Source organism: Gadus morhua, chromosome 18 (assembly GCF_902167405.1).
Source record: "Gadus morhua chromosome 18, gadMor3.0, whole genome shotgun sequence".
Taxonomy (NCBI): Eukaryota; Metazoa; Chordata; class Actinopteri; order Gadiformes; family Gadidae; genus Gadus; species Gadus morhua.
In genome coordinates, this window is record NC_044065.1 from 24,153,870 (window position 1) to 24,180,567 (window position 26,698).

Sequence of the window (26,698 nt, forward strand, 5' to 3'; positions counted from 1 at the left end):
TGTGGCCTATTTTATTCCATTCACTCATCCCAACCACACTTATGGAGAATGTATATGAAAATACCAAAAAATGAATGCTTAATATTTACACTTTAACCTCTATTGTATAATATCAGATCCAAAAGGTAGGAAGTATGAAACAAATTAATAATAACACATTTTCATGGACCATTTTCAGAGTTCCTAGGAAAAGAATCTAAGGGAAAGACAGTAGCAGTTTCTCTATATTCGATCAGTTATTCATCTCACCTGTTGTGCCTACACGCCTGCAGCCTAACAACTCATTAAACTAACAGTATTTATGCCCTGGTTTCCAATCCACTCATCGCCAGAACTTTGTTCTACTCTAACCAAGTTAAACTTGCTCCTGTCCAAGTGTTTCACTGTATCCCCAAGGATATTCCTAACCTTGATCTCTTGTGTCTATAGAATCTCAAACCCTGCCTGTGCCTGCCTGCCCAAACTCCACTGAGCCACTGAGAACTTGCCTGTTCCACCTTTTTAATCAACCATGTTTGTCTTGTGTTTCGATTCCCTAGTCTCACCATAAGAGGCTGTTTGCATTCTCTGTTGAGGCAGAAAAAGTACATGGCCAGCATTTATTTTGATGACGAGCGGCTTCAAAGATAACCATTGTAACCATAAGATAACCATAACCACTTTTCCAATGATTTTCCATGCTTTTTCATTGACAACGTGGAGTTTAAGGATATGCTTTTTAATGATTGGATGTTAAACACACTTATTATTTTGCTGTTAATCCTTATTTTAGTTATAAAAGCAAAAAATGTTTTTGCTGCTGTAGACTCTCGCTGAGAAACAGACTAACCAGAAAAATTACTTAAAGTTAACTGTACAATTAAGTGATAGAGCTTTGCATTTAAACTAGGGCTATTCCTTTTCCTTTCTCCGACACAAACAGCACACATTCAGACAGGTAACAATTCATTTTATTATGCTAGACAGATGAAAAACTGAGCCATGATAGCAGCAATTGAAACTATTGAAATATGTACACTATCACATCACACCGAGGATACATGTTACCTTTACAATGTAAACACAGGTTACACAGGGACATGTTTAATGCTAGAAAAGAATACCAAACCAACAACGCACCACGTTATTAGCCCATACTCCCCCGCTCTTTACAGCACAGTCTGCCTGTACAGTCAGCTGGGATGGTTGGTTACCAACCATGTTGATCACAACATGTTGAGTCCCCTTTCATGTTTTCTATTTAAATGTTAATTAGATGGATCCTGTCCATGATCTAGTGTATGTTCCAAATAGACCAACCATTATTCATGATTGTCTGATGATGCAATAACTTGTCAAAATAAAGGGTTAACCAAAATCACGAGGACATATAGTACAACTCAGGCATATATATTTTTGGTTTGTTTTCTGATTTTTTGCGAAAAAGGTATGTGCACACATAACGGACCATATTAGCATCAGTTACTCTTCACTCGACTGACCGGCATCAATAAGCAGCTCCATTAGTTGAGTCCTAAAAAGATATTCATAATTTTTGGACTCCGGCATATCATTTACAAAACAAATTGAAATTGAAGAAACATGAGCGCTGGTATGATAACCTTTTTTTTTTTGAAAGAGCGAGTTCATCATAGATACGATAGCTGTTGGTGAATCTCACAGCTACCTCATCGTGAATGTGTGAGAATCACAGAACACTTGTCTCCCACTTTGTGTTTTCTTTGCATGTCGATTTGTGTGTATATACTGTATAGGAACACGTCACACAACACTCGGAGATGGTAAAGTGCGCTCTTGAGGTGGTTGCTAAGGAAACGCTTCATCTTTCATGAGCATGCGGGGGCTCTCCTGATTGTCCATGCGCCGCCGGGGTCCCATCATGCCTGTTAACACACAACCCACACCCCTTCTTAACACACAACCCACACCCCTTCTTAACACACAACCCACACCCCTTCGTAACACACAACCCACACCCCTTCGTAACACACAACCCACACTCCTTCTTTTTAACACATTCCACACCCCTTCTTTTTAACACACAACCCATACCCCTTCTGAACACACAACCCACACCCCTTCCTAACACACAAGCCACACCCCTTCTTAACACACAAGCCACACCCCTTCGCAACACACAAGCCACACCCCTTCTTAACACACAAGCCACACCCCTTCTTAACACACAAGCCACACCCCTTCTTAACACACAAGCCACACCCCTTCTTAACACACAAGCCACACCCCTTCTTAACACACAAGCCACACCCCTTCTTAACACACAAGCCTCACCCCTTCTTAACACACAAGCCACACCCCTTCTTAACACACAAGCCACACCCCTTCTTAACACACAAGCCACACCCCTTCTTGACACACAACCCACACCCCTTCTTGACACACAACCCACACCCCTTCTTGACACACAACCCACACCCCTTCTTGACATACAACCCACACCCCTTCTTGACACACAACCCACACCCCTTCTTGACACACAACCCGCACACCTTCTTAACACACAATACATATTCCTCAACATCTGTGTGCATTCAATAAATTATGAACCAACAGGAAGGGGTAGCAGGGCAGCACAAGTACATAGTTATGAACATAAACCTACCACTTTTATGCTTGAAGGATTTAGATCTTCTTGGAGAGTTTGGATTCTGAGACATATCAAAAAACAAAAGTTAGGTTAAATTTGACATTTTGGGACATGGAAAAAATAGCACATTTATGGGGGGAGGGGGGGGGGGGGAAGCTTGAGAACAATGCCGCGTTTCCACTGCAGGGTGCGGTACGGTTCGGTTCGCCTCAGTCCGGCAGGGAGGGGGCGGTATAGCCCAGCTCAGTTCCGAGGTCACGTTTCCACCGCCGAACCCTTTATGGTAGGCTGGATGTCAATCGCCGCGGCAGCTACGTAAGCATCGTGACATCATAGCAGCGCGACACAGCGTAGCCTGCTCAATAAAAACAATGGAAAAGGAAACCAGCTGGAAGACCTTCTCGTTCCTCACTGCTCCATCAAGCTCCCTCTGCACGTCTTCCTCCCCAAGAATGCAGAGGAACGTCTCCACCTCCTTGTTCGCCCAAGCAAGCGTTTTACGCGACATGTTCATTGTAAAGAATAATACCTCGAGGCTACTGTTTGTTTGTTTTTATTCCCACATCGCCCGGAAGTGACGTCTTGTCGACCAATCAACGGAGGTGGTGTGTAGCTCGAATTTTCCGGCACCCTTTCAGTCGTCTCAGTACCCCAACGGAGGAGTACTGAAGACGAGGGCAAAACGAGTACGGCTCAGTCCGGGTCACGCCCACTTTTGGTGTTGGAAACGCAATCCGTACCGCACCTTTGCGAACCGAACCGTACCGCACCCTGAAGTGGAAACGCGCCATAATATATCCATCCAAATCTTTCAATTTGCCATTTAAACCTGTTCAACAGAATATCTTACATTTTGAGGTAACTTTTTACCCAGATGAATGTTGAGTAAATTATAATGCTTTCCCCACAAAACAAAATTACTAATATAATAGAAATTATACAACAGAAAAAACAACAGTCCTCTAAAGCAAGAATGTCCCCTCAAAAGGTCCTGGTTGGTTTAGTCAGCACAACAACGGGTCTTCCCTTTCTCAAACCACTTTTCTAATTTAAATGTTCAGATGCCATTAAAAACTGCATGGTATGCATTTGAGCAGATGGAAAGCTTGACAAAAACCTTATCACCCATCATACTATTGGAAAAAGAGAAATTAAAATCAATAGAATGTGTTATCATGCATGCTAAGCACCATGGACATAAAAAAAAGCTACTGTTCATCTTTTTCGTCAATATCAAACTTACCTTATCCGATTTCCTTTTCTTTGCTGCAAGACCCAAACAAAAACATGGTTTTAGATTCCAATGATGATGATGGTTTTTATTTGTTTTCCTCCTAGAAGTTCATATTTTATCAGTATTGACTAATTCAAGCATCAATCTCATAAAAAAACTCATGAACAAAAGGCGTGGGGAACAGTAAATACTTGATGTAATTTCTCTAATAAAATCGTCCAGAAAACGTCCTACTTCACCTTTCTTTTCGGCCCCGTAAGACCAGTCATTGTCGTTGACGTCGTCGTTGTCCTCTTGGTCGCTTTCGGACTTGTTATTGGTGGTGTTCCCGGTGACTATCCTACAAAGAAGGAGGACTCTTTACTACTTTGCCCATTTAGTCATTTAGCATTTGCTTTTCATTAAGGAAGATATAGGGATTACCGATTATATTTTTCTACTAGTTTAGGTTAGCATCTTATACCTCTGGCCTATTGGTACCTAATATGGATCCCTCTGATGTGTCCCTCCTTCTCAAGGTGTCTAACTTACCTTAGTGGGATGCTGAGGCAATATCCTTAGTCTAGCTTACCTGATACCCTTACATTTAATAACAATTATTGAGCAGGTATGGGTTACGGGCATTGAGCTCCAGGGTGCGTTCAGGGGGTCGAGGACATTGGGTATTGAACCCAGAACCACCTCAGCAGGGGCTTATACCCAGAGCATCCCAGTGACTTTTGATAGAGGTCAGAGCAGTGCACTGCATTTGTCATAGGCAGACCGTTGGTTTGGCTGTTGCTGTGGCAACAAAACCGTAAGGAAGTGGTAAAGTAGTAAAGCCCGCCTCTTGCTTAATACCATTGGCTGCCTGGGCCGTGTCATTGACGAGCGGTGATACTCTGTGCCTTGCGCTGAAAGTTGAGAATATCCGCGCGTCTTCAATACTATAAAAGCGCAAAGCGCAGCGCAAAAGAGGAGGCCGCGGCAGGCCCGCCGTGTGATGGCCGCCTGAGGATAGCTGTGCATCAGGGTCAGGGACCTCCTGCCGGGGGGACCACCTGGGGCGTACCTGCGGTTGGCGATGCGGCTGCTGTTGCGGCCCATGCCCAGGCACTTTTCCAGGTGCGGGGCGAAGCGCGAGGCGGCGATGCTACGATTGCAGTTGGGACAAACGCACTCCTTGTTCTTCCATTGGTTGTACACCTGTCCAAACACATCCACTCCAGGCTGGTCCACGATTTCTGCACATTTATAACACAAACAACCGTTATTTCCTGTTTGGGATAATTAAAGTATAGTTCAGCTCATCAACTTCAAATGCACTTTCAGCACTATTTGCTATTTAGTGATTGCCTCGCATCCAAAGTGTATCATGAAGTAAGATACAAGTAATAACTGCACTGTGGACATTGGGGATCGAACACTCTAGCCACTACACTATGAAATATATTAGAGGTTGTTGTATTGAGCCAATAAATAGTGCATCAAAAAAGCTAAGCCAAATGAAAAGTGGTTCTATATTTTTGCTTCAAAGGCTTCACTGCTCTCTGAGCTTGCCACAATCCAGGGAGCGCAATACGTTTGATTACATTTGATTAGAACCAATGACATGAATAGACCGGTCTTTAATGTGTAATTAAAAGATAACATTGTCCATCCATAAGTCCTACCCCTCAACGATACAGGACTATACAACCTAAATAGCGAAGTTTACCTTTTAAAGGTTGCATAAGCGATTCTAGGCCGAAACTAAATGATCACATTCATCTGATCTTTCCTCACGATCCGCTAGCTGCCCGCCCCATTAGCAGGCCATCAAAAAAACGCGTCTCTGTACCTATGTTCGAGATCGTACACAAAAACAAATGGTACTACCAACCACTCAAAAACCAAAACAAATAGTATTCCAACCAATCACAGACAAGGGGTGGGTGTTGTTGGTGTTTTGTGCTGCGTTCATCATTGTTTTTACTGGATGCATATACCACGGAAGGGAGGGGAGATCTGTTTCTGTTTGTTTGTGATCTCGCTTCAAACAACAGAAGTGACCCAACATCGCTAATTAACAAGCGATGTTTGGTAATCTAAAAAAATATTAAATCTATTTATTAAAAAGCACACCAGATACATTTGCTTAAAAATCCTCCAAATCGACCAGGCCCCAAATCCCCCTACTTTAGGTAAGGACTCCAGGCTCCCCCTGACCCTCTACTTTAGGTAAGGACTCCAGGCTCCTCCTGACCCTCTACTTTAGGTAAGGACTCCGGACCCCCCCCTTTAGGTAAGGACTCCAGGCTCCCCCTGACCCTCAACTTTAGGTAAGGATCCCAGGCTAAGCCCCAAATGTTGGAATATTCTACTTGCATCGTTGGTGTGGTTTGGGGATGGATTGTGTTGGCCCTGTCTGGTACAGAATGCCAGGCCAGATTTGTTGTTCCAGTCAAGCAGAGATGTACAGCATGACTAGAAGCACGACCCAGTGTGCATCGCGGTTTTGAAGATATAACACATTGTTGTTGTGCTTACCAAAGTCCCTCATACTTTCTTGGTCTGTGTCATCCAGGAAGAAATAGCCCTGTTTAACGGCCCGGTGGACCTCAAAGCAGAGGCCCAGGCACGCATCCTCCACCAGATCAGACAGGATGTCTTGCGCTAGGCCCTGCCACCCAACAAAACACACATCGGTGACAACATTCAGAAGCTATGGGCCACCATTGCGTTGTATAGCTTGGCCCATAGTGTTGATGAGACATTAAACGTGCTAGACGTACGTGTAACCTTGCACATAATCTACCACCACACACTTTACCTCCAGCTTGCTGTTGTCCAGGCTGGACATTGAAACCTCTTCCATTTTCATTTGCCAGAATTACAAGATGTGCCGACACTGCTGTGTTCATGCTGTAGTAAAGCAGGATGGGCCAGGAGGGGCTGCGATGAGGGACACATGGTACAGACACAATAAGGCCTGGGCCAAGAGAGGCTGTGATGAGAGACACAATGTACAGACACAATAAGGCCTGGGTCAGGAGGGCCTGTGATGGGAGACACACGGTACAGACACAATAAGGCCTGGGCCAGGAGGGGCTAGACACACGGTACAGACACAATAAGGCCTGGGCCAGAAGGGGCTGTGACGGGAGACACACGGTACAGACACATTAAGGCCTGGGCAAGGATTGGCTGTGACGGGACACACAGTACAGACAGAATAAGGCCTGGGCCAGGAGGGACTACAGACACACGGTACAGACACAATAAGGCCTGGGCAAGGAGTGGCTGTGACGGAGGACAGACACACGGTACGGACAAAACAGTAGAGATAAACGAGTGTGTCGGGCGTCTGTTTTCTGTCCGTGATGTACTTACAAGTGCTCGGTCAACAGCCAGGGACGAGGGTCGATTCCCGACCCAGCCGCTTATAACCTAGCAGTAGGAGAACAAGTCAGAACCTAGCTGTAGGAGAACCATTCATAACCTAGCAGTAGGAGATCCAGTCATAACCTAGCAGTAGGAGAACCAGTCATAACCTAGTAGTAGGAGAACAAGTCATTGAAGCGGCCCCACCGGGGGACCAGACCCAGGGTGTAGCTTAGCCCGGCTAAACACAACAAAGAGCTCGGCTGGGAGGATGATGGATGGACTAAAATAGCAATGTGTCGATTTGAAAACGCCTATTCACTCTTAGGGTGAATGCAGCGGATCACATCCCGAGTGTTTAACCACCGCGTCTCCCCAAGACCGACTACTGCACTGCGGCGGTACATTACCGAGTCTACCATCCGTCACAAAGACAAATATTATTTCACAAATACCGATTTATGAGTGATGTAGTGTGAAGGAATACATAATCGTAGTCTGTTAATTGTGTTTATTTACCTCATTCGGCCGGCATCCATCTTTACACCGGACCAGGCAGGAGCAATCGATCGCTGAACGAGTCTCACCGGATAATGCTGCACTGCTGCTGAACCACCAGGGTCCTTTACCCCCACCTCATATCTACCAGGGTCCTCCACCCTGCACCACTCTACACCACCTATACTATACTATGGTCCTCCACTCTGAAACCATCTCTACCAGGGTCCTCCACCCTACACCACCTCTACAAAGGATCCTCAACCCTACACCACCTCTACCAGCATCCTCCAACCTACACCACCTCTACCAGGGTCCTCCAACCCGACACCACCTCATATAATCATATCAACTCACACCTAAATTGTTTGAATGCATATTTGTTCCCAGCAAGACAAGAAACAGAAAACACAAAATGTAAATCAATCTTTAATTTCATACAATCCTTTGACATTTAGGGGGATCGCAAATTGGCTGGCGTACGGTCAATTTATGTATGTATGTACTGATCAATTCTATGGTTGGATGTAGGATTTTTTTCTTTACAATCCAACTAAAAAGTCTTCACTGAATTGAACTGCATGCATATTTACATTAGCTGATTACTAATTTTCACATCCTGAAAATCATCAGCATTATCTTTCCAAATAATAAACATTTGGAGCAAGGCCCCAGAGTGGTGGAGGTGAGATGATACCGCTGGGAGATGGGTAGGTGAGAGTGAGCAGGACAACATGTGACGTGGAAGAGGTGAGATAATACCGCGGGTAGGTGAGAGTGAGCAGGCCAACATGTGACGTGGTGGGGGTGAGATAATACCACGGGTAGGTGAGAGTGAGCAGGCCAACATGTGACGTGGTGGGGGTGAGATAATACCGCGGGTAGGTGAGAGTGAACAGGCCAACATGTGACGTGGTGGGGGTGAGATGATACCGCGGGTAGGTGAGAGTGAGCAGGCCAACATGTGATGTGCTGGAGGTGAGATGATACCACTTGGAGGTGGGAGTGGGCGGGCGAACATGTGAGGGTCTTTTGGTTCTCCTGGCCCCGGCGCCGTTGAGCATTGGTCGCTGTGGTTCAATAGTCTCAGTCTTAATCAGAGTCTGAACCTGACCCGTTGCTGAACTCAACTGGGAGGCATGCTGACTTTGCAAACTTCTCATGTGTCCAGAGCGCCTCTTCATCTTCCTGGTCCTCTTCCTCATTGGCCTAGAATAAATAAATTAATAACAGCAGCAGAGTACCATTGTAAAACAATCCAACCCATAACATTGCAGTTTTTCTTTACAAATAAAACCTCTTCCCATTTGTACCTCAGGAGGGATGTCTGTGGGGCAGTCCAGATATTCTTCATCCTCAGAGTCCTACATGTGTTGAACAAACATCACACACACATCACACACACATCACTTCAGACATCACACACATCAGACATCACTTCAGACATCACACACACACACACACACACACACACACACACACACACACACACACACACACACACACACACACACACACACACACACACACACACACACACACAGCAGACATCACTTCAGACATCACACACACATATCAGACATAACACACACACCTGACTTTAGCAGAAAGAGTATTATTGTTTTTCTATTTGAAATAATGATATTGATATGATAGGATATTACTGTGTGCATCATTCAATTTGTCTCTGCAATGCTATAAGCTTGAATGTAATGCTAACCAGGATGATATGGATGTAGGATGAGGTGGTGTAGAAGTGGTGTAGCCGTGTTCTAGAAGTATTGTTGAAGTGGTGTAGAATGGTGCAGGAGTGGTGTAGAAGTGGTGTTGCTGGTCATGTTTACTGACGGAGGCCATGTGTCGTTCTTTCTTTACAGGCTTTTCCAGGTCCAAGGTAACGTATTCCATGTTCTGCCAATAAACATACATTGTTTTATTAGAACGATATACCAAGTATCCTATAATAGTATAAATAAATGTTCAATGTTCTTGATTCTTGGCAGATAGTTAGACATACGTACTCTTGGTTTTTGGTTCAAATATTCGGCCTTGGTCTCTGGTGATAAATTCTAAAAAGAAGAACAATTTTATTAGAGGATAGCCTAGAGGAGGCTGTACCTGCTGGGGATATGTATGTTAAGCTAGAATGAGAGAAAAGAGGGGATCCAAAGACACTTTGAAGAAAGCACGAGAGAGGGTGGAACAAATAGAGAGAGAGAAAGAGAGTTAAATGAAGGATAAGGGAGTAGGCGAATAGGGAGATTTGGACAGACAAAGAAAGGGGAGAGCAAAAGGACAACTTTTAATTTTCTTATTTGACACATGTTTTTGCAATGCAAAGGTACACTACCCCTGCGAATGAATCACTTAGTATTTGATTGGGTAAAAGAGGAGAGAGAGAGAGAGAGAGGATATGAGAGAAAGGGAAGAGTCTCGTACTCTGAACCAATCCTGAAGGTCCAAGGTGTATCTGTGGAACCTGGTTTCGGCCTCCTTACAGAAGGGAGCCTTCTGCTCCGTGGAGAGGGTCTTCCACTTCGAGTTGATCCACGAGAACTTTTCTCTGTGGTCGCGGAAGTCCCCAATCAGGCAGCGCATCTTCTGACTGCAGAACACCGATGCCCCAGCACTGTGGAACCACACACACACACATTTCTAGATAAAAAGATAAACGGGTTGGTCCGACAGGTTAAAGGTCGGTTTGGACACACATCGTCTACCGCCTCTATGAGGGTGTGAACGTTGCAGATGGAAAATACACACCATCCACACCAAGAACTCCAGCAGTGTTTCCCCTATAGCACAACACAATTTTTTGCTCTTGTCTTTGCGCTTCGTTTAGGCAAAATCCAGGTAAATTTAAAAAAAGCATATGAACGGGAAAAGAGGAGAGAGTGCTTTGTCTTATCTCTTTAGAAACTAATATTATTTTGACCAGTGGACGCTTCATATCCAGGTTGATTCACCTGTGAGTAAAGCATATAATTCAGATGATAACAACAAGCACCTGCTAGGTGTCAATAGGGAAGCAAGGAATTGGGATCTCGGATTCAGGATAATCATTTACAGCAGGGAATACAGTGTCTTCACCCAAGCATTGCACAGTAACATCACAGCAAACGCAATCATGTGATAGGAAAAAACAAGGTCACGATGATGACGTGTAGTGATGTAAGTACATTTTGGAAAATGTATAAGGTCAAAGCGTGACTAGACTCCCTGTTTCAGTTTGAGGGGGGCAAAAGTAGCTCAGGAAGTAGAGCGGGTTGACTGGTCAGCGGAAGGTTGCTAGTGCGATCCCCGGCTCCTCCTAGCCGAGTGTCGAGGTGTCCCTGAGCAAAAAACCTCACCCTCACTGCTCCTGATGAGCTGGCTGTGCCTTGCTTGGTTGACTCCTCCGTCGGTGTGTGAATGAATGATTGGAAGTCGCTTTTGATAAAATGTAAATGTGAAGCTCAAATCCCAAAGAAACGTTATTATGAGGGATGTTGTACTGCATATGAAGTGTCCGAGTAGCTAAAACTTCACTGGACGCCAACATCAGAATTAACTGCGGCCCAAAACAAGCTCCACACATCCACAAACACCTTGCCACCGGTGTCCCTTGGTCATGACTTCAAAGCTTTTCCCAACCGCTGTCTGTAACCAAATGCAGTGTTTTGTGGAGGTTGTGCGGTAAAATCCATGTAGCCACCTATAGACTATATTCCCCCGCTGTGTGTCCTCATGTCTCATGGAGCAGACTCCCTACAGTCCTCAGTTCTGACAGTGTAAACTCACCAGGATGGCTTCTTGGGCTCTCCATCAAACAGGAGCGGTTTGATTTTTGAGTACTTCTGGATGAAAAACAAAGACAGAAGATTGTTACGAAGCAGTTGGTACACATTGTGTCCTTCCAAATGGAGTCATGCTGTCCTATCCTGCTGCAGTTTAGAAAGTTGAATTAAATAATTGGGGCTGACAAGCAATTCAAATATTTGATATCGATTAATTGAATGATTGCTACGGGTCCTGCTGTGACTGAGTTATTATAATCGATTTAAAGCTCACAAACGTCATTCAGTTTGACAACTCCCGCCCATGCAACTATCAATCAATGGTAGCATATACTTCTCTTTCGGTATTGATTGGGATACATTCTAAGAGTTTTGCAAACAAGGGAACAAAAATCGACATTTAAAATATAAAACAGTCTAGGTTTAACAAAGCCTCGTTCTGCCTCACATTGAACTATGTTGACATGTGGTTAGATAACTGCAGTAGCTTGGCTACGTAACGCTTGGGTTATGACATTTAGAGACATCATTATTTAGAAATTGGCCTCATCTTCCAGTAAAGGGATGGAGCCACCTGTTCTAGGACTAGCCACAGACTCGGGATATTGGACCATTATATGACTATACTGGGAATAGGACCATTAGCCACAGACTGGGAGAGTGAAGCCCAGTGAGATGCAGCCTGGTCATCCTATAACAGATCTATGAAACAGGTATCATGTTTATGGTTAATTGTAGTGTACCATTATTGAGAGTTGTGCGATTTAGAGGACAGAAGGAGGAATAAAGTTAAATATACCAGTTAATGGTATGAATGAATTCAGCGACTGAATTGTCTCAGTGACGACAACACGTCGTGCCCACAATAGTTTTTGGGTCACATGATCCGCTCCTGTAATCTCTAGTTGCCGAACATAAAGTGCTGTGCCTCCAAGCGGCTTGTCTCTCATGTCAAAAGGGCCAGCAGGCCTGTGTGAGTGCGTTATAGTCTTGTTTATTGCCCAGCACTAGAAATAATACAATGTAGGTAAAATATGTCAATATATCTTCCAAAACGTAGTTTCTGCAATTCTTTATTGATGCACTTTATTACCCGTTTAATTGCATTCCTAATTTGACTTTATGTGTTGTTGCCTGTCTGCACTGTACGGTGTACAGTGTACGGTTAAATCATCTGTACAGTTCTTTGGTACAAACCTGGTGCTTTATAAATAAACTTCAACTTAAGTCATAAACAATAACATCAGATACAAATACAAAAACATCAATCATTCAGATGGAAGCTTAAGGTGTTACGGCCTGCAGTGTACTGGGGAATTCTTTGAATGCTTCTTCGATGTTTCTGACCTTAGCGGTTCGGAAAAGCATTTCCAGGTCCTCCTTCAAAATCTCCTTCTGCTCTTTGGTCAAATTCTGAAAAACAAACCATTAGCCCATGGGCACATGGACCCCCTGAACAACCAACAAACAACCCATTAGCCCATGGGCACATGGACCCCCTGAACAACAAACAAACAACCCATTAGCCCATGGGCCCATGGACCAGAGGGTACTCACAGATAAGAAGGCATTCAGAGTCGCTCCATAACGTTGTTTCAGCTGAAAGACAGAGGCACTGACATTTAGGATAAGATGTGACAGTAAACAATCAATGCAGGCATACATGAAGGTGAACACATACACCGTCAGCAATAAGCAATTCCACCACATCTACACCCTGGATTATGAATGGCGTGTCAATCAAGTTGTATGTTACATAAGCAGGGTTTCCCACAGATAATGTGTTAGTTAAGGTGGTAGGGTTTGCCGTCAGACCGGGGTGGGGGGGCCTGATTGTGCGATAGACTACAGACTCTGCGATTGACCCTAAACCCTGATCAATGTGTGTGTGTGCAGACCCCATTGGCCCTAACCCTAACCCTAACCCTGATCAATGTGTGCGTGTGCAGACCCCATTGGCCCTAACCCTAACCCTGATCAATGTGTGCGTGTGCAGACCCCGTTGGCGCGCGTGTTGTATCCATCCCGCTCCGCCTGCCTCAGGGACCTCCAGCGCAGGCTGCTGGCTCTAAGGTGGTCCCTGGGGGCCATGGGCCCCGACGCCACCCGCTGCTCCGCCACCAACAACTGGAACCCGTTGCTATGGACACACACACACACACAATGAAGCCAACCCAGTCAGTTTCTTACTCGTACAGTTGGGAGATGAATAGCGATGCCAATGCATTGTCAATGGGCCTGGTTCTAACTAAGTACTTCTAATATATAGCATTACCATAATGCATGCAAGAATAAATTACAAACGGGCAATGTATCAAGTCAACTGGGTGGAATGGGATACCGGTGCGGACCACCTCTCAGCTAGAGGTCAAACGGAGAACAGCACCATGTGATCTGCTGTGATGGAGGTGTCAGGCCTTACACGGGGGGCTGGTTGGGCAGCTCTACAATGCCCCTCTTTCTGCTCGGCCCTGATGAAGTGGGGGAAGTCTCCTGCATCAAACAAGGGAGATCACACAACCAGCCATCAGTCACGCAGGAGAAGGTACAGCTGACCTCCTCATGACCCTGGGGTCACCAGGTACAGCCGACCTTATGACCCTGGGGTCACCAGGTACAGCCGACCTCCTCATGACCCTAGGGTCACCAAGTACAGCCGTCCTCCTCATGACCCAGGGGTCACCAGGTACAGCCGACCTCATGACCCTGGGGTCACCAGGTACAGCCGACCTCATGACCCTGGGGTCACCAGGTACAGATGACCTCCTCATGACCCTGGGGTCACCAGGTACAGCCGACCTCATGACCCTGGGGTCACCAGGTACAGCCGACCTCATGACCCTGGGGTCACCAGGTACAGCCGACCTCATGACCCTGGGGTCACCAGGTACAGATGACCTCCTCATGACCCTGGGGTCACCAGGTACAGCCGACCTCATGACCCCCCTGAAGCCAGGGAATATATAGAGGTGACATTATCTCAACCAAGGGGTGAAGTCGGTGTGACTCACAGCGTCCAGGTCATCCTGCTCCTCTAGCTTCCTCTTCAGTGCAGAGTAATGCCCCGTGTTGCTCATGGGCTGGAAGGGTTTTCCGTACTGCCGCCTGAAGGGAGCACATAGGCACTCAAGAGTTCAGCGGGGAAGGACTTAACACCGCACCGCAGGATTCTGATGCTTGGAGAAACAATGTCATTACATTAACAGCCCTTTCATAATATTAACGTGTCCAGGGCCAGGAGGGATTCTCTCTCCCTACCGGAGTCTGATCATTTCCTTGTCGTACTGGTCCCGGGAGAGGTTGTATTTCTTCACATATTTGACCTGCAAATGGATAACAGATTTAAAAGTGTTGAAGCGACCAGTTATAGAATCTAAACTCCTTCTGTACCCCTCAAACTCTTTGTGTGCCCCTTAAACTCTTTGCACCTAATCTGTTGGTTTTAAGAGCAGCACAGTGCTACTTTGGAAGAAAAGTCATCTTAGAAGCCGGTCACAGGTCAATATTATTTTGGTCGATATATCGATGCATACCTTGTTATTATGTTTTGTTCATATGGATCTCATCTATGACTGACTACACACCTTGACACGGGCTGGGAGCTTCTTGTAGCAGGCGCTCAGTCGGGCGATCAGCTGCTTGTGCTCGAGATCGGGGTGCTGCTTCTTATACAGCTCCAGGTGCTCCTTCAGGTACAGAGTGTGGGCCAGGGGGGGCCTCTTCGGGAGCTCGGGGTGGATCTGGGGGATGTTCGCAAGTCAAAATGGAAATCTGAAATCACAATTCCTGGTTGGATTTTTATTCCCACGAAAACACAAATCCACTTCGGCAAGCTGCTTCTGTCCTCTGATGAGCTCTTTGTGTCGGACAGCCACAGGTGGAATAACCTGGGACTCGGGGCATATAGGTTAAAATCAGTGTTTCTGGAGGACTGCATCATTTCAGCTGAAATTAGGTCATTTCTGGCTGGAAATACATTTGAGAAAAATCAGAATATTTTTAAGAAGTAAAAGTTAATTGCTCTTTGAAAGAGTTGACTTGCATTATTATGCTATTATGTTAATATTATATCAGTAGCATTAAATGGCCCTTAACTGACAATACCACAGACCACCTATGGATCTGGAAAATCCCTCTGTATCTCCACTGCAAACCATTTTCATGCGTCATATCTGACCTGTTGCTTCTTGGGCCTGAATGGATCACTGATGGCCCCTTCAGCCTCCTCTAGGAGGTCTGTCAACGTTCGTTGCTTGCGCATCTGAAAAACAAAAAACAAAATCACTGATACCATCAGGACAGGTTTCATGAGGATCGTTATCTTTACCTTCATTATAACCTCATGTCTAGAGTAAGCCTGAAAAACACGTGGGGGTCTCTCACTCCCATCCAGTCCACTGCTAGAAAGAAATAACCTGAGTTGTCAGGGGCCCCAGCCCTCTGAAACGTGCCGTCAGGGGCCCCAGCCCTCTGAAACGTGCCGTCAGGGGCCCCAGCCCTCTGAGACGTGCCGTCAGGGGCCCCAGCCCTCTAAGACATGCTGTCAGGGGCCCCAGCCCTCTAAGACATGCTGTCAGGGGCCCCAGCCACCGTCCTCTTGACCGACTCAAAGTGTCTCTGACCTTCTGGAACATCTGCTTCCACTTGGCTTGACATTCTTCAGGCGAGTACTGGGAGAAAGTGATCTTCTTCCAGTCCAGAAACTTCTGCGTCCGGGAATACCCCCAGTCCTTCTTACTGGCCGGGATGCTGGTCTTGATGCGACCCAGCAGACGTCTGAGGTCAACCTGTGTCCAACCTGCAAACCAGATGTAAGAAGAGTCATTATCAACACATACGAGGATGGGGAGAGCAGCAGGCTCAACAAGCTGGTTAGGAAGGCCAGCTCTGTTGTAGGGCTAGAGCAGGACAGTCTGGAGGTAGCGTAGGAGAGGAGGTATATATACATATATATACACACACACACACACACACACACACACACACACACACACACACGCGCATACACACATACATATATACACACAGACACACACACACATCAATACTCTTTAATATACTGTGAAGTACTGGTACTTTATAATAACTTTATAATTGAAATTGTTAATAGTCTGATTTGTCTGCCCTGTTTGTCTTTACTTTAGCGTCATTAGTAGGGTTAGGGTTAGCTTTCTACATCGGCTTGGCTGTTGCAACGAAGGAATTCCCCTTCAGGGGATTAATAAAGTTGTTATCTATCTATCTATACTGGACATGCAGAGACAACATATTCTGTAAATGTTAAATACTGTCAGTTCTATATCAGGCACTCAATGGGTTGAATGTAATCATTAGTATAATGCGATGTCAATATGGATTCTTCGACTTGTTATCATTATCATTTATATTCACAGACCTGCTTCTCTGGTCTCCATTTCTCTGTTTAGTCTCCTGAGCTGCTCTCAGATAGTTAGTACTTCAATTATTTTGAATCAAACAAACCCAAACCACTGCAGAAGTTAACTGGTGTAACCAAATATACCAGTTGTAGTTTTTATATCTGACGATATGTTGTTTCCGTGCTATTTATGGTAACGTGCATGTGCAGCTGGGCAGCTTCTTCCTCGTGACTTACTCGGACTAGAATCAGCTCTACTGGGCTGTAGCGCCCCCACTGGGATGGGACTGGGATCTGCTCTACTGGGCTGTAGGTAGCACCCATGGACATAATGGTAGCACCCCCAGTGGGACACACTAGAGCCGTTTCTCAATTCGCGTACTTGAGCGTGCTCGTGTGCTCGTGGACTCGTGAAACGTCATCAGTCGTTGCCCGAGCACTGTTCCAAGGCCGTGTTCCAATACCCGTACTGTCCGTACTGCGTACTCAAAATTTGAGTACGCAGTACGTTCCAATTCAGGCCCCGTTCACACGAAGCCGATTTCATGGCGAAACCGCAAAGGTCTTGTACGGTTCGGCCTCCCGTACACACGAAGCCGGCGAATCCGCTGACCGAAACCGCAAACTTCTGAAACCACCCTCGGAGGTGGTTTCAAATCTACCCGGTTTCGTTTTGGATTCGTGTGTACGCCTGAAACCGACTGAAACCGCAACGTCATCGCCCCACCCCTCGACCTCCTAGCCAATGGCTCTTAAGCCCGCGGAGTCTCAGAAATCACATGCGAGCATGCGCATAAGGGCAGCCTTTATGCGCATGCTCGCCTCTTGTGTACTACAGCGTTTCTACAGATCTACCCGGTTTCGCTTGGCTTCGTCTTTACGGAGATACTTCGAAACCGGATAGATCGAAACCGTAACGGTTTCGCCCGTTTCGGCTTCGTGTGAACGGGGCCTCAGATCCGGCGAAAAGAAGTATACTTCAAGGACCCGGATGCCGTACTCAAAATGGGCTAATCGTGAAGTGTGGATCGAAGGACACACTCCGTACTCAACGGCAGCCATCTTAGCTACGTAGCGGAAGAGGCGGAGCCAGGCTGAGCCAAAGTCGGCGCATTTCCCACATAGCCTGCATTAATAGAGTCATTTTGTAGTTTTTATAGATTTTTATAGCTGCTAGGCGTAAAGAGTTCACAGTTCAAAGCGGGATGTTTATTGCGGGGGAGGAGCCGCGGCGGCAGTCGTGATCGTCATTTCCGGTAAGTGCACCACAGAGTACTCGATTTGGAACAGCACTCACATCTGAAAAATTAGCGTACTCAAGTGAGTACGGATAGTGCAGATAGTGTACTTCCTTTAAGTGTACTCATGGAAGTACGGGTATTGGAACACGGCACAATTTGAAGCAAGCATTAAGCGAGTACTGTCGTAAAACCCGGAAGTGTTCTTGATGCGTGCTCGATCCATGGACATAATAAAGGATGGACCACGGACTGGAAAATGGCCGCCCATTCATTCCTATGCAAACTGCTCAGTGGCGCATGGTAACATACAGGAGCGATTTGCTTCCGCGTTATGGGGCCAAGACACGTGACCTATTCCGTGACGTACCGGATGCAGAGATCTTCTTCTTCTTCTAGTTTAGTGGTGGATCATAGTTTTTCCCCATATACCGCCACCTACTTGACTACTACACAGGAGTTTGTGACAAGGATGTTGGCGAATGATACTTTAAATCGTAAAAATAAATTCAAAGAAAAAACCAAACTAACGAAACAAAATAAAACAAACTAACAAAAGAAATGAATAAATAAAAAATAAAATAAAAAAATATATATACTTAAGGTTAAATTCTTCTAATTAGGTTAGTATCTTTTAGCTAATTTATCAGCAATTTCATTGCCATATATTCCATGGTGGGCTGGAATCCAACAGAACTGAATAACTAAACCAAGGCTTATAATATTTAAAAGAAGATGCTTTACCTCTATCACCAAATCTTCACATACTGAATTATCTGTTATAAAACTTAGTATCTACAAACCATCTAAGAGCGGTTATTATTGTGGCCATCTCGATTGAGTATACTGATAAAGTCACCCACTCTATATCCATATCCTTTTTCAAATTCTGGAATATATATGCCAATACCACATTGTCCTTTGGGATCTTTAGAACCATCTGTAAATATTTTCAGATATCCATAGAATGAAGTATTTAAATAACTTGAGCAGGCATTAGCAAAACTTTGCTTGGTGAGATGCTTGCTTTTTCGAAATGGAATAAGATGCAGCTGTTAGTGTAGAGCTAGGAAGCAACAGCGTAGAGCATCCTGGAATAAGGTGTAACTGCTGTGGTTTATACTTAAAAGACAAGGTTCATTTCACCAATAGGGGAAATTACATTTTTTTAAAAAGCATTTCAGTCTCTTGAAGCGATAATCCAGAGTGGGTGAAACTGACACTTTTAGGACCAATGCCTTCAGCCTTCTCCACTCTGAATTGTAATTTCAACAGTTTTCAATACTGTAAGATATAATCCAGGTCCTTAATCTTTATTCGATGATGCTCTTCTCTGCGTATTTGATAAATCAGTAATTATAACCTTTTTGGTAATCATTTGCGTTTATCACACTGTTCATTCATTTCACTGTTCTTCCTCTCATTCCTTTCCTTACTTCTTAGGCTACCTGTCTTTGTTTCCCCTTCCACTCTTCTGCCCCAGTCAAACAGCCCAAAAAAGTGTTTTGTTAAAATTTGGGGTGGGGGGTCTTTTAATAAAAGCTTTTTATATTGTAACACTTGGTTCAAATCCTATTTCTTACACATGCAGCCATTTGGACACCATTCTATGATAGCTGATAACCAAGGTACACACTGTAATACTATAATCAAGAGGACATACAGGCAGTTCAAATAAAAAGAGATAGAACTTTATTGATCTGGAAACTTCATAAATATGTAAGATTGCTCCATATAATACCATAGTAACATAGTAAACGTATGTAGGCCTAAAAAATTCAGTTCAATGTTATTGCTTAAGAAACAGATTCCTTCCAACTAACTATTTTACGAAGAATGCAATCAATAATTTATATAAAAGTAAATGTTTACATATCGACCAGCAACGAAGTTGGAGTAGCCTACCCAAATATTGAATTGTAATACACCAACATTGTCAACTGTCATACATAGCTAACCATAACCCTGTCATACATAGCTAAACAAGCAAATGAAAATGAAATACCTACCAACGCAACTGAAATGTTAATGTTAGACAATTAACAATATTATGAAAATTACGTAGGTCTCCCATAATCATTCAGGTAATCAATACGTCCGTGCCTGTTACAGCTATTTCAATGATGTGTGTTATATATCCGTGTTCAACGCCATTCATGTTAAGTAAAAGGACAAATCTCAGACTTTGGAAGTTAATGGAGTTAATGGAAGTTAATTCGGAATTTAATTTAATTCGGAAGTTAATGGAGCCGTGCACTTCAAAATAGGTCCATAGCAAGGAGCCGTTTGTTTCAGTACGGCTCCTTTCAGCTGCCCACCCAACATCAACTGCTAATAAAACGCTTGAGGAGGCGTTTTGAAAAGAAAAAACTTAAATTTTTTTAGAACAGGGTAGAAAGATAATTATGAGCCTTTGATTGATATCCAGACATTTTTTGCGGAGACACAATCCTGTTCCCCACTTGTATTGGAGTGGACGGCGATATCTACTTCTGGGCCACATGAAATGACGGACCCCCGTCCACTCCCAGCTAAAACAGCTGCAATACCAGGCTTGGCCTCTGAGCACGGGTGGATTGCGGAAGTATATGCCTATCCTGGGGGCCTGGCTCGATCTCGCCGTTTCACCAGAGCCCGTCTACGAAGAGCCTGGGTACTCCCTATACGCCCCATTGTACCGATTTTGGTTGTAGTTCCATGAGACATCCACTGGGGGTGATCGCGGGCGAGTCCAGATTGAATGGGAGTCTATGGGGCTAAACGGCTAATTATGCCTCTTTCGCCTGCTTGTCGTTGAAATATCGCAAATTTTATTGTAGATTCCGCAAGTTCAATATAGATTATGGTTCAAAAGTCAAATGAGTGAGTACTTATGTCCTTTCGATTTCTTACAGTTTGGGCCGTTGTTGGCCATATACGCTAGCATTCTGCTAATGAATGCTGATTGGTCAGGGACGGACTTGCGACTGATTACGACCAGAGACCCCTCTTACGGCATCTGAAGCTGAAGAGCAATCAGAAACGTGTTAACTCAATTTTTGAGTACTGTATTTATATTTTCCTGCAGGTCCTTTTATTTTTTAGATAGTATGTATGGTGAAAGTACATGGGCATAAATGGAATTTCTTCCATTTCTTGTGTTCAATGTTCAATGTGTTATATACATGGTAGGTACGGTATGACCACCTTAAATAATACAGTCAATATCCCGCTCAATATCATTTAATCTGTCATTGTCTATTTTTCGAAAATGCAATGTTCTTCATGGAAAGAGGGGTCGAATCCAAAGGAATAGCTTTAAAGAGACTTTATTTGTATAAAGTATTTTCGGGATGGTAAACTGATGCTCTGAAGTAAAGAGAGATTGGAGATGTGCCTTAGCACGTGCGAGAGTGTTCTCCTAGCTGATCCTAGCCACAAACCCACGTATGGTAATCGCTGCCGGGAGAGTTCTAATGTTTTCATGGCCAGGTGGGCTTCTTTATGGACTCAGCGAGGACCGGAAGACTTGGAGAGGAACCGGTGTAACGTAATCCTCGGTTTTCCTCGCCTGGTCTGTGATGCTGCCCTCTGTGGCTAAAGTATCTATTGCAGCCTTCAGTAATGTCCTGCTTTCCCTTGTGGCTATGTGTAGTATTTACGGCTTATATATTTGGTCCTACCCCCTATTGGTTAAGTGAGGGAAATACAGCTTGTGTTCCTAAAATACCTAACAGTCCCTCCTTGGTCATCTTAGATGACCATTCAATAATATTTTAAATCATAAACACCATTTACCACACCGAAAACATAGTCAAAGTAGGATCAATCATCAACACCATCACCCGTCGTGGAAAGACCTCTTGAAGAGAGGGAAAAACCACTACGCGTCCCCATAATACTGAGACGGCATTCACCTTGTGGGTCTTATTGGAAATACAGGTCATTATTTAACAATACAACAATGAACATAAATCTTGTTATCATACAATCACATGGCCAAACAGCACACAAACAAAACTATCCATAGAAATCCTGAGCTAATACTTTTTGGTTATGTGCAACAAGGTCATAAAATATTCAACAGGTGCAAAAGTAACGTAAAAATTGGTGGTCATAATACAATTTTAAAATTTCAAAATGATTGATAGGCTAGCATGGATTTGGGGTGTTTTGGTGATCTTCGTGTATTGGTGCGCCGGTTCATGTGGGTGGTTTGGGCCTTGTTATTATTGTAGTCATTGTTTTTTCTGTCGCCGTCGGGTCTGTAATTCATGAACCCAAGACTCGTCCCTCCTTGTCAAGGGCTCATCTCAGAGAGGTTACTCCTACACCATGGGAGCCTCCACACAGGTTCTCCGTCGTCGTGTCAGCAACAGGTGGCCTGTAAAACAATCGTCTCAAGGAAGATCAACAGTACCATTATCAATGTAGCGATTCAGAAATAACGGGTTGCATTCGCAACACTATACAATAACAAACAGCCTGGTATGGTTGTTAGAAATGTGTTATTCAAGTAAATCCGGGATATTGATTATCTTATATACAGGCGCTTCTACTAGAATAGTATAGGTGTTGACTATTCTACATATTACAGCTGGATATGGTCGGGCCCCTCAGGTGATGTATCATTCACTTTCATCGGATCATATCTGATCCCCATGTAAGCCTGAATGGCACTTGGCGCTTCTGTAGCGCCCACTGTTGTGGGGATCAGCAGATGCAGTAGCCCTCGTGCACAGGGAATACAACGGCAGCCGGTGACAATTAACACGGTCTCTGCATTTATTCCCGCAACGGGCACTTACTGGATCATGCTTTTCCACCTCCCAAACATATTCTCCATCCAACCTGTGAAAGGGTCATTAATGCCGGAGTTCTCTGCCAATTCTAACCTGAGGGATTGTAATTATGCCAGCAACCCATCCAGAGCTGTGTTATTGGGGATAAAGTACAACACGTTGTGCCTATCATCGCATTTACCCCTCCTTGCTCTGTCAATAACATTTCCATATCTATATATATTCCTTTTAACTTTATCTGTTAAACTGAACGAAGTGTTGCTGATTATGATACATGTAATTTATCTAAACAATATATATATACATAATTTTTATATGGTGGACAAGCAAAACAGAACCAATTCAACTCCTGCCGTTATTTGGTCTCCTCATGTGACTGTTACTCCTTGCTCGGCGGAGGCAGTTTATCGGCTCCGAGTGTGTCTGCATCTGGTTCTGGAACTTTTGTTTCTATTGTAGAAATACAAACTCATGTACAGCAGTTAGTTGTTCAAAAACATTTCCTATAATTCTATTTTTAATTGTTCTAATGGAAGTCCATTATGGGACCCTAGAAATGTAAGTGTAAGCATGAATCTAACCGTAAGCATTACGTGCGAAGTTAGCTGTGTCAGAGTGATACACGGTACTCACCTTGCTTCTGGAAACATAGGACCTGAAAATTGTATGCCTTTCAAACATGTTTGTATTATAATTGATTTATTTAGTGCTTGTGCAGATTTTAAATTTTTGTTTTGAGTGTCCCATTCCTTATTCTGAGCTGATTTCAACCTTCAACCTTGATTTAATATTCACACTACATCCCTCCTTGCGCATTGCTTCAGCCATGCGCATTAGAATTAACCAATCCTAACAACGGTGTAGTGCAACCAAGTTGAAGTTCCTTTCCTTAATCATCTGTACATAAACCAATCCATTATGAAGAGAAATCAAGACCAGTACATACAAAACCAAAGGTCGATAGTTGTGGGTCTATGCAGCCGTCTTGAGACCACGCTGTTGTTAAATGCAGTAAACCGTAAATGTTTCATGAGTCAGTATACATGTGTGCCGTAACTTATCCGAAAAAAATAAAATATATATATATATACAGTATATATATATATATATCAGACTATGAGACGTTGACGTTGTAACTAAGTGTTACAGCAGTAGCAGTGGCATTTGAAAGGTTAACCCTCTACTGCTGAATCTAAATTGAGCCTATGTTGTCCCTGGCGAGCAGATGTATTGCTAATCCCTTTCCTATCTTATAAACCTAAAAAGATGAAAAAAGGGAAATTAGAAAGTTAAAATTTGTATGTTCAATATCACTTCTTTGTAACCGTATCTGGTTCCAACAGCTACCTTTATTATACTACCCGATTGTCCTACACTATATGCACATCTGGGCATTAAATATAGGGTGATATTCTAAAACAAAACAAAACCTGAACCTAAAATAAAAATTCAGAAGTTATTGGATAAAGCAAAGTTACTGAAAGTTAATTATAATGAACCATTTTCTAATTATCTTAGTTTTATATGTGGTATGCTTTCAATATCCCCTCGTGTATGTAACAGTCGAGTAACCTCCATTATTTTGGTGGCTCTGGCACACACAAGAGGACATTTACACATGGTATATGAATCCACCATTTGTTTTCATTTTATATTTTTACTGATTTTTATTTTCATTTTATTTTTATCTCGATATACACATTCTTAAGAAAAGTACGAACGATGATTAATCATAATATGTATCAACAGACCTAAAAATAAGCATATTATTCAACAATTTGAGACCTCAGATGCGATTTCTTCCTGCGGAGCCCTTCATTTTCTAAAGGGTCCGCAGAAAGGTCCGCTGAGTGGTCAGGAGTTCCTACACCTTCAGAAGTGTTGCTGAGGACAGCTGCCTCACAACAAACCCAAAGCCTTTGTTAACCATATGGTCATCTTAGTCATCATTCCGTCATAAGTATGGGGTGGTCGTTCCTTATCACTTGCGTCTCCGCGCTTCTCTGGGGATCAAGGATAACGGGCCCAAACCAACACAGGACAACAAAGGAACAGAGTGAGAACTGACTTCCACTAACCTCAAAGGATTTTGAACGACCCTGCAGAATAACAGGGTGACAAGACCACATGGGAAAATACAAACATACAAAACTTAAATTTGAACATTATCAAAAATATCTTAATATTAAAAATCTGCATTTCAATATTAGGCATCATACTTCTGTTATTACCCTAACGTTTTTTATAGTTTGTAATGAAATATATATTTTAATCTTTCTTATTTTGGTATTTTTGGACCTCGTCAGGTTTGTTGAACTATGCATTTCTACCGCTTGTCCTCAGGATCCTCTATTGGGGGGGACTCTTCTGCTCTCCTATGAGGCAGGTTATCCCAAAACTCTTCTAATAAGAATTCCCAGGCCTGGTTAATCCCCGGACTTCTGTGGACGAGCGGTATGCACGCTATGGACAACTTTAAAGGCTAACCGTTCATGATGCGGAGTTTAGATAATTATTCCTATCTTAAGATCACCGTGTAACTGTCGTATAGGGATCTGGTTTGATGCAAGACCCCTGGGTTGGTGTCCTTTTGTAGGACTTCTTTCGGTTCTGGAATCCGGCATTCCTAATTGTTGAATACAAGATATTGCATGCATATTGGTGGTATGATATTATATCTATTGCAATCGCTCCAATGGAAGCAATAGTTGACCTTTGAACATTTCACGCAGTGTTTATTCGCTGATTATAGCAGAATTTAACCCATGTAGATTTAATATCCGCAAAAAACGTATTGTAATTGTGTCTACCGCAGTTGAGCTAACTCCCTCCTTGGGCACCGTTTAAAACCATGTGCACCATTTATTAATTAGACATATTATTCTAGCAGTTGAACCCCATGTCTATTTGAACCAGCCTGGTTCTCCACCTGTCTTGCTACGCAAAACGCATGTTTAATAGACAGAAGGGCTTAGCAACCTGAAAAAAAAATAATTACTGTCAGTGTTTGGCATTCGTTCTTATACTGCCATTTCCTGGAGAGAGAGAGAATTAAGATCAATGCAGAGAAGTCAAAAGATGAGTGTTTGGCAACTATAGTGCTTGTGTTGTAGGGCTGTCAAAATTGCTCAAAAATGACATTCGAATGTTCGTTTGGAAAAAAATCACAAATTCGAACTATTCGAATATCTGGTTGCCTATTTTACGCAGTTGCCGTCAATATGTCAATAATGCGACAAAACCATGGTTCAAATTAGTGGGATATATATATATCATATAAACAGCCCAGTAACGTGGAGGCCTAATCATGAAAAGCCACAACTTTGTATCGCTTGCATTTCACCACCATACCTGCAAGCGCGCAAACTATAGTAATCTGAAGAAGACGCCCGCTTCTGAATGTTACAAAGTATGCTAGTGGTAACGTTCCTTGCTTTGCTTACCATTTATCGAGAAGGCCTATTAAAATCGATAAAGAAAAAAATGCATGTCGCCTACGTCTTCCACCATGCCAGCGAAAGGGCCAGCACTACGCACCGTTCGGATTCATGAAAAAAAAGCTGTCTCGGACTTTGCCGAGAACATTGCGTTATAGCAGCTTTCACCAGCCAGACTACTAGCTCCCTGAGCTCTACTTCGGATGCTTATTGAATGGCATAGCCGAGCTGGAATACCTATATCCAAGTACGGAAACCCCGAGGGGATAAAATACATTCGCTCTTCACAATACTAGTCTGTTACACTTGTACCGCGGGAGTGTTTTTTCACATTCGAATATTATGAGGGACATCGCGAACAGACAGAGGCTCATTCACAAAGCAGATAGAGGCGCTTGTACCGCGGG

At 43.7% G+C, this 26,698-nt stretch overlaps 2 protein-coding genes across 5 annotated transcripts; both read right to left on the minus strand.

Annotated features, from left to right (window-relative positions):
* Positions 1-932: 932 nt before the first annotated feature.
* atxn7l3b (ataxin 7 like 3b) lies at positions 933-7,982 on the minus strand. Of its 2 annotated transcripts, none has more exons than XM_030340224.1 (9): positions 7,704-7,982; positions 7,194-7,250; positions 6,634-6,755; positions 6,351-6,483; positions 4,894-5,065; positions 4,082-4,182; positions 3,852-3,874; positions 2,624-2,669; positions 933-1,883 (listed from the first exon to the last, which is right to left on the minus strand). In XM_030340224.1, the coding sequence occupies exons 3-9, from the start codon at positions 6,682-6,684 to the stop codon at positions 1,807-1,809; spliced, it is 603 nt and encodes a 200-aa protein (XP_030196084.1). In that variant the 5' UTR covers positions 6,685-6,755; positions 7,194-7,250; positions 7,704-7,982; the 3' UTR covers positions 933-1,806. The 2 variants fall into 2 exon arrangements, with proteins under 2 accessions (XP_030196084.1, XP_030196085.1); XM_030340225.1 differs by having other exon boundaries at positions 6,634-6,807.
* A 113-nt stretch (positions 7,983-8,095) lies between these two features.
* On the minus strand, positions 8,096-17,081 carry LOC115531143 (nucleolar transcription factor 1). 3 transcript variants are annotated; one of them, XM_030340221.1, is made up of 16 exons: positions 16,854-17,080; positions 16,081-16,256; positions 15,636-15,719; positions 15,043-15,198; positions 14,717-14,781; positions 14,470-14,563; positions 13,881-13,951; positions 13,457-13,598; positions 13,016-13,057; positions 12,806-12,871; positions 11,463-11,518; positions 10,122-10,311; positions 9,704-9,751; positions 9,403-9,593; positions 8,996-9,046; positions 8,096-8,891 (listed from the first exon to the last, which is right to left on the minus strand). In XM_030340221.1, exons 1-16 carry the CDS (start codon positions 16,870-16,872, stop codon positions 8,318-8,320), a joined length of 2,025 nt encoding a protein of 674 aa, XP_030196081.1. In that variant the 5' UTR covers positions 16,873-17,080; the 3' UTR covers positions 8,096-8,317. The 3 variants fall into 3 exon arrangements, with proteins under 3 accessions (XP_030196081.1, XP_030196082.1, XP_030196083.1); XM_030340222.1 differs by having other exon boundaries at positions 16,980-17,068; XM_030340223.1 differs by having other exon boundaries at positions 8,099-8,891; positions 9,531-9,593; positions 16,854-17,081.
* Positions 17,082-26,698: the final 9,617 nt, after the last annotated feature.